The sequence below is a fragment of the Nannobrachium achirus genome (genome assembly GCF_963921795.1).
Source record: "Nannobrachium achirus genome assembly, chromosome: 19".
In the NCBI taxonomy this organism is placed as follows: domain Eukaryota; kingdom Metazoa; phylum Chordata; class Actinopteri; order Myctophiformes; family Myctophidae; genus Nannobrachium; species Nannobrachium achirus.
The window spans coordinates 36,345,652-36,358,236 of NC_137826.1; the positions used below are offsets into that span (position 1 = coordinate 36,345,652).

At 42.5% G+C, this 12,585-nt stretch overlaps 1 protein-coding gene across 3 annotated transcripts in view; it reads right to left on the minus strand.

Annotated features, from left to right (window-relative positions):
- The window catches only part of tcf7 (transcription factor 7), an 86,628-nt gene extending 75,886 nt beyond the window's left edge, over positions 1-10,742 (minus strand). For all 3 annotated transcript variants that reach the window (XM_080748400.1, XM_080748398.1, XM_080748399.1), the window contains exons 1-3: positions 10,096-10,742; positions 8,648-8,729; positions 6,426-6,523 (exon numbers count right to left, since the gene is read on the minus strand). In XM_080748400.1, coding sequence (XP_080604526.1) covers positions 6,426-6,523; positions 8,648-8,729; positions 10,096-10,287 — 372 coding nt within the window. In that variant the 5' untranslated portion in view covers positions 10,288-10,742. The remainder of the gene's footprint in view (positions 1-6,425; positions 6,524-8,647; positions 8,730-10,095) is intronic.
- Between the last annotated feature and the right edge of the window lie 1,843 nt (positions 10,743-12,585).

A 12,585-nucleotide genomic window follows, 5' to 3' on the forward strand; every position in this document is an offset into this window, starting at 1 on the left:
CAGCAGTAGACGCCAAGAAATAACCAACTTTTGCCATGGCTAATAATACTAGATTCACAAAAATAATCACTGAGACGTCTCAAACACTGTGACCTTTCATAAATGTTGAACCATCTCTTTACTCCCTTTCCTGGAAATGAAACTTGATTACTGCAGGAATTCCCCGTGTTGATAGGATGGCACTCAAACGGAACCCTTTCTTTTTGTGTGTGTGTGTGTGTGTGTGTGTGTGTTTGAGACGCTATAACCTGTAAGTCCTTCAATGAAACAATGATTAAGGCTTCATGGCGTGACCATGCTGCTGGACAAAACCATCATTGTGCAGTGAGACATGACGAAGTGTAGTAGTCCTTCGTTTCAGTGCACTCTCAATAATGTCTTAACTTGGAGTACTGTACTCCCGTTGAACCAGCGAGCAACCTCTAAACAGCGTAACGGGTCTGGGGTGATCACAAACACGGGACTTCCTCGGACACATAAAACCAATTGACCCAAGACAATGGACGCAGTTGAGTGCAGGCCGGCCGCTTCAGTCGGTTACATCCTGTATCGATACGCCGTTGCCATGAAGTGAGATCACACACTGGAGAGAGTGTGTCATGTCTTCGTTTGACCTCAGCCTCCACATCAGAGCGTTTCTCTGGTTGCTGTGGCAGTCAGTGCATTTGCATGCCTAATATTGGGGATAAGCGGCACTCTGCCTCGGGCCTCCATCATTGGCTGATGGAGCGCCGCCGCCGGAGCACAGTCTGAGGCCGTCCAAAGAATCACTTTTTCCATTATTCTGATGAGCGCGTCGCGTGACCGCATGACAAATCTAAGCCTCAATGGAAAGACATAAATTCTAAGTGGCGACTAATGAACCTACAAATCAAACTCGAGTGCGCTACCGTCCCTCTCGGCGATGACAGCGAGTGAACGCTGTCCCTCCAGCAGGTATCAACAACAGAGCGAATACCAAGGTGACAAAAGGTGTGTGCGAAAGTGGCACATCCCTTGAACACAAACCACCACTGAGTAACTTCTCCGTTTCACTCCTCATTTTCTCGCACTCTCGCTCATCCCGCTTTCTCTCCTCGTCCTATTCTCTGTTCTCTTTCTCTGTTTGTCCCTGTGATCTAGGGGTGCAACAGTTAACTGATCGATGAATTGATCATAAATATTCATCGATATTAAATATATTTATAAAATAGTCGATTAATAATCTATCCATATTTTGGTGAAAATAACACTACAAGTTCACAGCGTGTTGCAATGTGCTTTTAGATCTGCTATTTTTTAAATGTTTGCATGACACCATTGTAAAACAATGCTGAACGGACCCCTTATTTGATTATTCACTTAATTGAAAAAGAACTGCAGGAATTATTCTACGTTGGAGTGACAATTCCAGGGGGTTTTCTTGGGATGACAAAGATGGCTTCCCCTGCTTAAACACTGTCTGCTGGTAGCAGACAGCATTACACACACAAACCAGTGCTAGTTACTCATGAACACACACACACACACACACACACACACACACACACACACACACACACACACACACACACACACACACACACACACACACACATATATACGGTAGAGACCCTCACTTCAAACAAAAACCTGAAGAAAAACAAATATGCACATACAAACCATGTTACGAATCTGGCATACATTGTCAGGAACAAACAAAAACAACGTGAATAAACATGTACACACGCATACATACATACATTCAGTGTACACACACACACACACACACACACACACACACACACACACACACACACACACACACACACACACATCAAAGCCCGGATACATAAACATACATACATATATACATATATACATATATACCCCACGTAGGAAGAATCTTGAAGACAGACAACATGCATGCATATGCAAACAAATGCAAACACATGCTCTACACAGCACAAACGCCGGCTTACATTACAGATTAAGGCTTTACTGGGATAGAAACAACGGAGAGAGATCAACCCCATCTGGGAGGCTCGCAAATGCCTCTCTTTGGCTACTTTCTCTAGGAAAAGGACAAATGGCAATCTACATTAATAAAACAAGGGCACAGTTCACTTCTGTGTCCTACAACGTCTTGCAATGGGATTGTATCACAGTCTCCCGGATTAGGAAGAAAGAGCCCCCTTCCCCAAAGGGTTCTGTTCCTCTGCAAACATACATCACTTGTGAATAGACAGATTATACGTGTTTTATTTTCTTTCAAATGTGTGATTCTTTTGAAGGATTGCTAACATTAATATCACAATAATGTGGCAGTGTGATTAATCGTCTGGGTGGAGGGGTGTTGTCCCTTGCTGAGACAATCTGCTTGTTGAGGCCTTTTCGTTTGGCAAGGAACAGCCAAATCTTTGCAGAACAAAAACAGACTTAGTTCATTTTGAACTGGTTTGATACAATATACTTAGAAACTCTATCAACCCAACCATTCTCTTATGGATGTTCTGGATACTCAAACAAAAGTTGAACGCACAAATAACCAGATATATTTCACACTGACTACAGTGGTGATTATGTTGCTATTGTAAGTTGTTCCTAAATTGTAAATTGACTAAACAATAGTTCTGAGGGGAAAAAGTAAAACTAAAAAAAAAAAAAAAAAAAAAAGATTAGGATGCCCCACAGTGAATCCAACCCGAGGTCCTGTCCTGCACCCCCCCCCCCACTCTCTCTCTCTCTCTCTCTCTCCCTCTCTCTCTCTCTCATGTCTCTTGCTTAATGTCAGTATCCAATAAAGCAGAGAATGCAAAAAAAAAAACAGAAGACTTGAAAAACAAAAGAGCTAAATTAATCCCATTCAGAAAACTACAAATATAGAAAGGCTGATATAAGTATAAATCTGCCCAGTGTGGCTGCAGGCGAGGAAAAGTGGAGACAGCCTTATTTTATATTTCCCCCTTTTTTTCCTCAAACAGCAAAGCAAGCGGACAAACCCTTGCATGTTAACAAGCATCCAGCCGCGGTAAGGAACGCGAGGGCAACACATAACAGGCATGCGTGATAGAGAATATATTAGATAAAGAAAGACACAAGAGCCGGGCTGCCATGGAATGAACCCCTTTTTTCCCCTCCTTGTCGTCACAATCACTTTAACAACTTGTTGTTCGTCGCCTCGTCCTGCATAAACATCACAAGCCACGAGCAACACTAAACAGCCCTGTCAGTCCATGTCAGAACTCCCAAACCCTGCAGTTTTCCCCCAGTCCCTCCTGGCCAGTGCGGCGCGGCTCCGCTCCGCTCAGCCGTCCCATAATCACCACCCCTACCTCAGGCCTTTCAAGTGGCAGGTAGACTGGGGCCAGATCTGCTGCTACCGCCTTGCCACCAGACCCCTAATTACAAGGGAAGCAGCAACAAGTGAGCATTGTGTGGAGCCTTCAGGACACACGAGGGGAAAGAAAGTGCTCTTTATCTTGTATACCCCCCCACACACACTCACACACACATAAACACACTAGGAGCCATGAAAAAGAAAAGAAGCAATCGCTGAGAGAATCTCTGTGGTTGGCACTCCAACGTTGTTGAGGGATAGCGCCAACCGTGGTGCAGGGTAGGAGAGGGAGAGGGAGAGGAGTAGGGATGGGACGATATGAAAATTTCATATCACCATTATTGTGACAAAATAAATCACGATTTACGATATTATCGCGATAATCAACATCCATTATCCTGGGGCGGAACATTTGCCAAAAAATAGCAGATCTACAAGCTCTGAGCATTGTAGATCGGCTGTTTTTTTGGCAAAGACATTTGATAGAGAGTGAAAAAAGACTGTATCAAGTACATAATTATAAGTAACCTTTACCAATTATAGTGGGTTTAAGTGGTACCAGATATGCAGCTTGCAAATTAAAAGGCAAATTGATCCGATATATATCACGATAAATTGAATCTTCACGATACTATTATCGCAAGTGTTATTTGTCAGGATAAACGATAATATCGTGTATCGTCCCATCCCTAGAGAGGAGAGGAGAGGAGAGGAGAGGAGAGGAGAGGAGAGGAGAGGAGAGGAGAGGGACAAAAAGACGATGAATGAAAATAAAAGTCAAGCGAACAGAGCATAAAACAGGTCTACATGTACAGTACTGTAGTTGTGCAGTAAGTGGAGGGTGAAGGAGGTGGAGACACATTGATGAGCCAGACATACCATTACGCTTTGCTCACATTGTTTGTCTGACACCATGCCGGATGTGCCATGTTATGCAATGACAACCATGAGGAGACTAACGGTGGTAAACTCTCAAAGAACTCTGCAAGTAAATACGAGCTTACTTATACGACTCCCTCTCCCGTATTCTCCGTCAAATTATAGGATGGGGCGATAAGTGCTTGGCACAGCGTGGCGAATACAATGGGACGTAAACGCTGATGTGCACTCAGAAATGAGGCTTAACGTGGATGCACCCGCATGCGTTTAACATGCGATGTGTGGAAGCACTTTTCCAAGCGTGCGTCGTGCGCATGCACGCACGCACGCACACACACACACACACACACACACACCTCTTTTATAGTGGAAAAGGGAGGCCCCTATATAAAGTGCAAGTTGCCATTGTGATATTTTACTCCTCGAAAAACAAAAACTTCAAAGGCTGCTTTTTAATCAATGGAGAGACTGCTGCGTTTTGAAAAGCACTAAGAAAGTTCAAAGCCTCACAACAATCGTTTTAATCTCCAGAAAATAGATTGTGTGAATCGGTACGTTCACATACGCACTCTTTATGACGATGTAAGCCCTGTTTAATAGTGTCTGTTTTATGGCAGCAGGGGGAGATTTCTAGAAACAGGATTATTCACTGTGACAAAGACTCGTTTATAATCACTCATTTACCAACTGAAATAATTTGGCTATTAAGCCAATAGCCATTAAGCTTGCCTAATGGCTGTGCTGCTATACCAACTAATATCAGTACATTCTAAATTTTTTAATAATTTCTACCTCTTGAAATTCCCCATGGGTTATTTCTGATGCAAAGCAATAAATGTAAACCATCCATTTATAGAGTGACAAGTTGTTATAATTCACACACAAGAGAAAATAAAATATTTACATCACGTCTCGTGATGATGTGCACGTCAGTCATCAATATATTCAAACAAAAAAATCTACTTTTCCCACGCAGATCTGCAGATATTTATTCTACTTGTCTCGATTTAAAGTGCCATTTTGTTTTATGAGACAGATGGGGTGGGGGGTGGGGGGGGGATAGAGGAACAGTTCGGCACACTTGTAAAGTTCTCTGCTGATTTGCAGAGACATCCGTGTAATCCCATTGATCTCATACTCTAAGTGTGCTGTCGTCAATGCAAGTCTGTGCATCCATGTCATGTTATCGCCGTGTCAAATTACAGGCACGCGTTACAACACAAGAGCCTGGCGGTGGATTCTGGCAGATCGGACAGCCGACCAACTACTCAACCCTCTAAACACTACACCACGGATTCAAAATGAGGTCTCAACTTGCTTCAGCATATGACGACCACTCTTGTCTTATGTTACAGTATAATAATAGAGGAAACCTTGTTTAATATCTTATTTTTAAAGGAGAAAAACTGATCAACTGTAGTGTACAACCGTGTTATTGCCAAGTTGACTTGCAAGTTTAGGGTTGATCTATATTCACTTCAGCCTATTGGGAAATGTTTTAATTCACATTAATAAATGAGTGTTACAGTGGGATTCCATTCAACAGCATTATCCTTCATTGTTTTGATATCAAAAGAACTTCACAGTTTAGCTCTACGCCGTAACAATTGAACTAGTATGGAGCTGATGATAGTTCTCAAATAACTGTGCTCAAACATACGCTGGATTCTAAACAGGGACTTAAGAAACATACTGATATGGAGACTAAACAAAAAGCAGATCTACAAGCTCACAGTGTGTCGCATCCACGATGTGCCCACTCGTGTGACCAGTTTAATGAAGCCAGATAGACCAGTGGTTTTCAACCAGTGGTCCGGGGACCACCAGTGGTCCTTGAAGGGGTTCCAGGTGGTCCCCCAGCTAAATGATGGAGTTGGTAACCAAATGGACCCTTAAAGATCCATTTAGGTCCATTTAGGAGAGACAGCCGCTTCCATTTAGTTTCATTTTACGCTCTCAGACAATCATTGTTAAACATCTGCATTTCTTAATTTAAAAGAAGTCTACACAATTATAGAATGTAGACTAGAAATTGTGTTATTTTGGTCAGGTTTTGGGTCTGGGAGACTAAATCTCATCAAATGGTGGTCTGTGGTTCAAATGCAGAATAATGGACCTTGATATGAAAAAGGTTGAAAACCACTGAGACGGACGGACAGACAGACAGACAGACAGACAGACAGACAGACAGACAGACAGACAGACAGACAGACAGACAGACAGACAGACAGTCTGGAGTTGAACTTACCGATGGTGATCCAGAGCTGTTGGGGAGGTAGGGGTCTGGCAGCATCAGGAACGGGTAGCTCTGGTACGTCTTATACATGCCTCCATCTTGCTTAGACACTGGCGTCAGTGAGACACAGCCAGGAAAAGAAATAAAATAACAATAAAAGTCAAGTCAAGTCACCTTTGTTTGTAAAGCACATATAAAATGTTATGTTTAAATAAAATATAGGAGACATTTAGGAGAGGATACATTGGCAGCAAGTAGCCTATATTGATACTGTTTGCTTTTTAAAACAAATTCAAATTTCACATTTTGAAATCTTTAACTTTTCTTTATTTTTATTACATTTTTTGTAAATCTGTTTTTCAAGTTTTGTGTTGTTGTTTTTGACTCTAAAGTCTCAGCCTTGCAGACAGCAGCCAGGGCCTGGACATTGTACCTCAGTGGCATTTCTGTCACACTTGAAACAAAGGTCTCACAACAGTCACCTGGGGATTAACAAGGCTTAACAAGCGACATCTCCTGTAGATGAAGTGCTATTATAACACTTACCACAATGGTCACATGGCTAGCTCTTATTTATTACATGCAGTGGTGTAAAGGAACTAAGCACATTTACTTAAGTACTGTCTTTGAGGTACTTATGTACTTTACTTGAGTATTTCCAATTTCCAATACTTCTACTCCACTACATCTCGGATTCAAATATTGTACTTTTACTCCACTACGTTTTCTTGAAAACTTTACTTAGTAGATTCATTATTATACCTTACCGGTATATAGGCCTCACAATGGGTTGCGATGCAACGCATTGTGAGCTTATAGATCTGCTATTTTCAAAAGATTTTTATACTTTTGAAAACTTGAAATGGGACAATCTGCATAACGAGTACTTTTACTTTTGGAACTTTAAGTACATTTTGATGCCAATACTTTTTGTACTTTTACTCAAGTACATTTTGAATTCTGGACTTTTACTTTGTAACAAGGTATCTCTCTGTTGCAGCATTGATACTTTTACTTTTAAAGGTGGGTACTTTTTCCACCACTGTCAGGGGGCCTACAAGTGCATCAACTATAACTAGTTCATAAGTGGTCGGTGTGCGTGCATGTGTGTGTGTGCGTGCGTACGTGTGTGTGTGTGCGCGCGTACGTGTGTGTGTGTGTGTGTGTGTGTGTGTGTGTGAGAAACATCCACCGCCCCCCCCCCCCCCCCCCCCCCTGCCGCGTCGGTTCGGCCCGTTTGAAGCCAGTGAACCGACGGGCTAAAAGCGTAGACATGCAGGCAGCTAAAGCTTTTTCTGTAAAAGTCAGGTCACAAGTTGCTGCTAGTCTTGGCCACGGGTGTGAAACTCCTGTTTCACACAGAGAGAGAGAACAGTTAAGAGCTACCTCACAGCGCACTGCTGCCTCTCTCCCCACACTTCAAGACCATTTAACGCAAATGAAGACAACGTGCTGGATTTTGAGAGACCGTTTTGATGGATCGATTGAACGCATAGGAAAAAAGCACGGCACAGGACAGTTCACTGATACAAGGTCTATAGGCTACTAATAGGATTTAATCCCAAGAAAGTACTATGGCTTGTTTACACTGGAGTCCTTTTGTACTTTACTGTACTTTGATATAATAGCCGGGCATGTTGTGTTTTTGCATTTAAAGATAGGTCTCTATAGGTCTATATATCGTCATTGTCTGGCAGAAACCTCGTATCTCCAAGTTTCAAAATTGTACGTTTTTTCGTAAAGTAAAGCCCTGCTTCATCAGGCGAGACTGTCGCACAAAACTAGAGAAAATAGCAGGTCTACAAGCACACAACATGCTTGCAGATTGTCTATTTTCACTATTTTAAAATATTTTTTTAAATGATAAATATGAAACGAACAGTTTTTGACATACAAGGTTTCCACCACAACGACAATATAAACTCGTCGTTGTTGGGTGAAAACCTTGTATGTCCAAAACCGTTTGTTTTGTATTCATCATTTTAAAAATTATTTAAACTAGTGAAAATAGCCGATCTACAAGCACACAACGCCTCGCACCGCGAGGCGTTGTGTGCTTGTAGATCTGCTGTTTTCACTACTTTTGTGCAACAGCCTTGTATGGTGAAGCAGGGCTTTACTTTGCGAGAAACTTGGAGATACGACAAACAAATTTGAAACTTGGAGATACGAGGTTTCTGCCCGACAGTGACGATAATATATCAAAGAAGCATCCATCTTCAGTTCTTTCTTACCGTCCAGCTGGTGGTCCCTGTGACTGTGTTGTTTGTCCTGGTATCCCCCCCTCTGCTCGCCCTGATGGCCCCGTCTGACCGCCTGCAGAAACAAGTAGTAAGTACATCCATTAAGGTACACAGCACTGCTTGGGGCCCAATTGTGGGCCACCATCACATCACAGACCAATTTTTATCTCGAGTCTCGACTGGAGTAAAAATGCCATTTTCTTTTCATAAACTGATGTATTTCAAAAGATGGAAAAAATATCTTGAAATATAGCCTATCATTTTATTTTTTGGAAGAAATGTTAAGAATTTTATACATGTTCAAACAAACAAACACAGCTAAGAAATTCCATAAATAAAATATAATAATAATTTGCCTAAGAAGAAGTAGTGAAAATAGCCAATCTACAAGCTTTCAACGTGGTGCGAAAGCTATGCTTTGTGAGCTTGTAGATCTACTAAGTTCACTATAGTTTGGATCTTTAAGGGTCGTGGGCTAAAAAGTTTGAGACCCACAGGTAGCCTGTATAGATTACAGGATGTTGATTGATAGATTGACAACAAGCGTGCACAAAACGTCATCAACAACACACAAAGCACACGGCAACAAGTTTTGCAACAATCAACACGCAGCCATTGTCAACAGAGGATGTGGATGTAAAAACAAAATAGCTATAAATTAAAACACGTTTTTCTTCTTTTTTTTTTTAACTCTCAGTTGGGGCTCATGCAGGGCTAAATTGACCTCGCCGTGGATCAATTAAGACATGACAATCATACGTGTAGGACCCAATTTGATCGAAGTTGGATGAATTTACTTAGATATGCAAAAACATCAAAATCGATCAAATATAGGCTGTAACATAACATCTACCGTATGATAACATAAAAGTCTTGATCCAATAGGCTATAAATCGACCCTAACAAAACGTCTGTAACAGTGTAGGCTACTTTAAAACTTTAAAAGTTTTAAAGAATCACTTTGGATGAATTTACTTAGAATGCAAAAACGTTCAAAATACGGGTAGGCTGTGTAACAGATACCGTGGGCTATGATAATATAGTCTTGATCCAAGGTTAGGCTATATAAATCGACCCTAAAACAACGATCTGTAACTCTGACAGCGTGCAAATGTACGGGTCCATTTGGTTCCATTTGTACGCTGTCAAGAGTTAAAAGGGGTCCCTGAAACGTGAAAAGTTTTAAAGAACCACAGCGGTTCTCAAAGGGACTCTGTGGGTTCCTTGGGGGGTCTAAATGGACCCATACAATCTGTAACTCTGACAGTGTACCGGGTTAATTTGGTTCCATTTGTACACTGTCAGAGTTAAGGGGAGACTTTTGAAATGTGAAAGTTTGAGAACCGCTGCAACACACATACACTCATTCACCCACGCACGCACACACACACACACACACACACACTCCCGGTGCGGTGCGTGCCGTGCCGTCCACCCACCGCTGCGTTGGGACTTTGACTGATCTCCGACTCGTTGACCAGGGAGCTCTTCAGGTCGGCCAGGTCTCGCTCCGTGAACGCTCCGTTCTCCTGACAGTGGATCTTGTCCTCCTGCTCGCCCTCGTCCTTGAACGCTAGCATCTCGTCGTTCGCCCCCAGATCGTCTCCTCCGCCGCTGCTCAGCTGAGGCATGGTGATGGTGCTTTTAGAAAGATGTAAGTTCTTTCTAACTTTACAAACAACCCCACCAGAAAGAAGAAACAACTCACAAACCAAACAAAAAACAAAACAAAAAATGATGTAGGAATAGTCTTCTTGCGCTGGCTGGCGCTCCTTTGCTTTGATCTCTCTCTGCTCTCCCCCGGCTGGCGTTTTTTGCTCTTGAAGTGAAACTTTTCTATTAATAAAGATCTTTTTTGTCTCCTCTTGTCCTGTCCGGGACGCGGACGTGTAAAAAAAGTGCGATCGAGAAAGTTTTTGGGTCTTGTTTTAAGTTGTTACGCTGCTATAATAATGCGATGGTTGGTGCTGGTGGCCCCAGCAGCGAGTCGTGGGCTAATGTTCCCCGGCAGCAACAAACAGAGCATTTGAGCTGCAGACACAAGGCGAGGAGTCCCGACATCAAAGAGGCCGAGCGGCTGATTGACACATTCAATGACTTGTTGTTGGGGGTTGTACGATTGTTTCTACTGCACCGACAGAGAGAGAGAGGGAGAGAGAGAGAGAGAGAGAGAGAGAGAGAGAGAGAGAGAGAGAGAGAGAGCCCCGGCTGCCTCTTAAAGGGACAGTCAGACTACTACTGCTGCTGCTGCCATTATTATTCATGACTTTTAACACTTCCACCAAAGGGAGGGGAAATCCGCATGTTTTACTATAACCCGAGGCCGATTCTACAAATGCATTCCACATCAGAAGGCGAGTTCTCACACTTTTCAAAGATTTTTCAAAAAATGTTAAAAAATTGCAAATCTATATTCGATCGCAGCGCTGCTCTGCTGATTCCACCAGGAGTGTGTTTGCATTTGCTAAGAAATACGTTATACAGGTTAATTTATATTAATTCATTACTGAATTAATTCTCTTCATTGACTTGAATGGGAAAATGCAGATTCAACCAGTATGTCCATATTTGGGCATTCCAAGATATGGGCTTAATATTGATGAGCAGGGATGTCCATATATGGGCATAAAAGGGACGAGGATTTGCACAGAGATCCCCATATTATTAGTGAATTCATTTTTCTCATTGACTTATGGGGAAAATGTAAATGCTAAGACGGAATTCATTTGCAAGTGTGGAACGCGTCACAGCAACCACACTCATTTCTAGTTACTTGCGCCAGCAGAGCGCGCAAGTATTGCGTTCGGCTGCATATGTATGTACCGGTAAGTATGTAGGTGTATCTGTGTGTTTAAGCCCGCGTAGCCCAATCAGGGACCAGCATTTCCGGCAACGTCATCATTAACAGCCAATGAGGGACCAACATTCCTGGTGATGCCAGTGGTGATGTCACTGGCATTGCCAGTGGTGATGTCACTGGCATTGCCAGTGGTGAGCGCACGCAAGTTTTGACAGAGTGCAGTTCTAGTTATTACTTGCGTCAACAGAGCGCGCAAGTAGGGTGATGAGTGCTGTCTGTGGGAAAGGGTGTGACCGACAGTACAAAGGCAGGGCCTTTAGCCAGCGTTCTCGGTGACGAGCAGCGTTCTCGGTGACGTCACCACCAAACAACAAGTGTCGTCACATGTACCCACATACCACTTGCGTGGGAGGACAAATGATATGAAGATAGGTTGAGGACAAATGATATGAAGATAGGTTGAAAATGGGTGAAGTCGTACTTTAATTCTTTTTTTTTTCTTTCTTTTTTTAAGATATTCTTTGGGGCTTTTTTTATGCCTTTATTGACAGACAGTAGATCGACAGGAAATGGGGGGAGAGATGGGGAGAGACACGCAGCAAACCTGGGTCGGGCTCGGGAATCGAACCAGCGACCTGCTGCAGGCTACACAAAGTAGGCCATCAGGGGTGCGTCCTTTAATTCTTACTGCTGTTGCTGCTATGACACCTGCATTTGTCTTATTTTCCCCCAAACATTTCTTTAGATTCAAGGACCCCCCTCTGAGAGTGAATAGATGTCATCAGCCTGAAACTCAAATCAGGTAGGCTGAGACTTTTTTGGGACCCTCATTCAAATATGCTATACCCACTATTGACTCAAATGTACCCCATGCACCGATAGTTCAGAATCTCTCTCCAACCTCTTTTTTTTCTTGTTTTCTGTAACTGTAATGAATGTATTGTGTGATGGAAAATACTATAGAGTGATATTACCTGATTATTACCTACAGTATAAGTCATATTGTGACGAAGGCATTCAGTCATATTGGAAAGAATCTCTGTACACATGCAGCAGCATAAACAATAACGTCACTGTCGGGCAGAAACCTTGTATCTCCAAGTTTCAAATTTGTACATTTTTTCGCTAA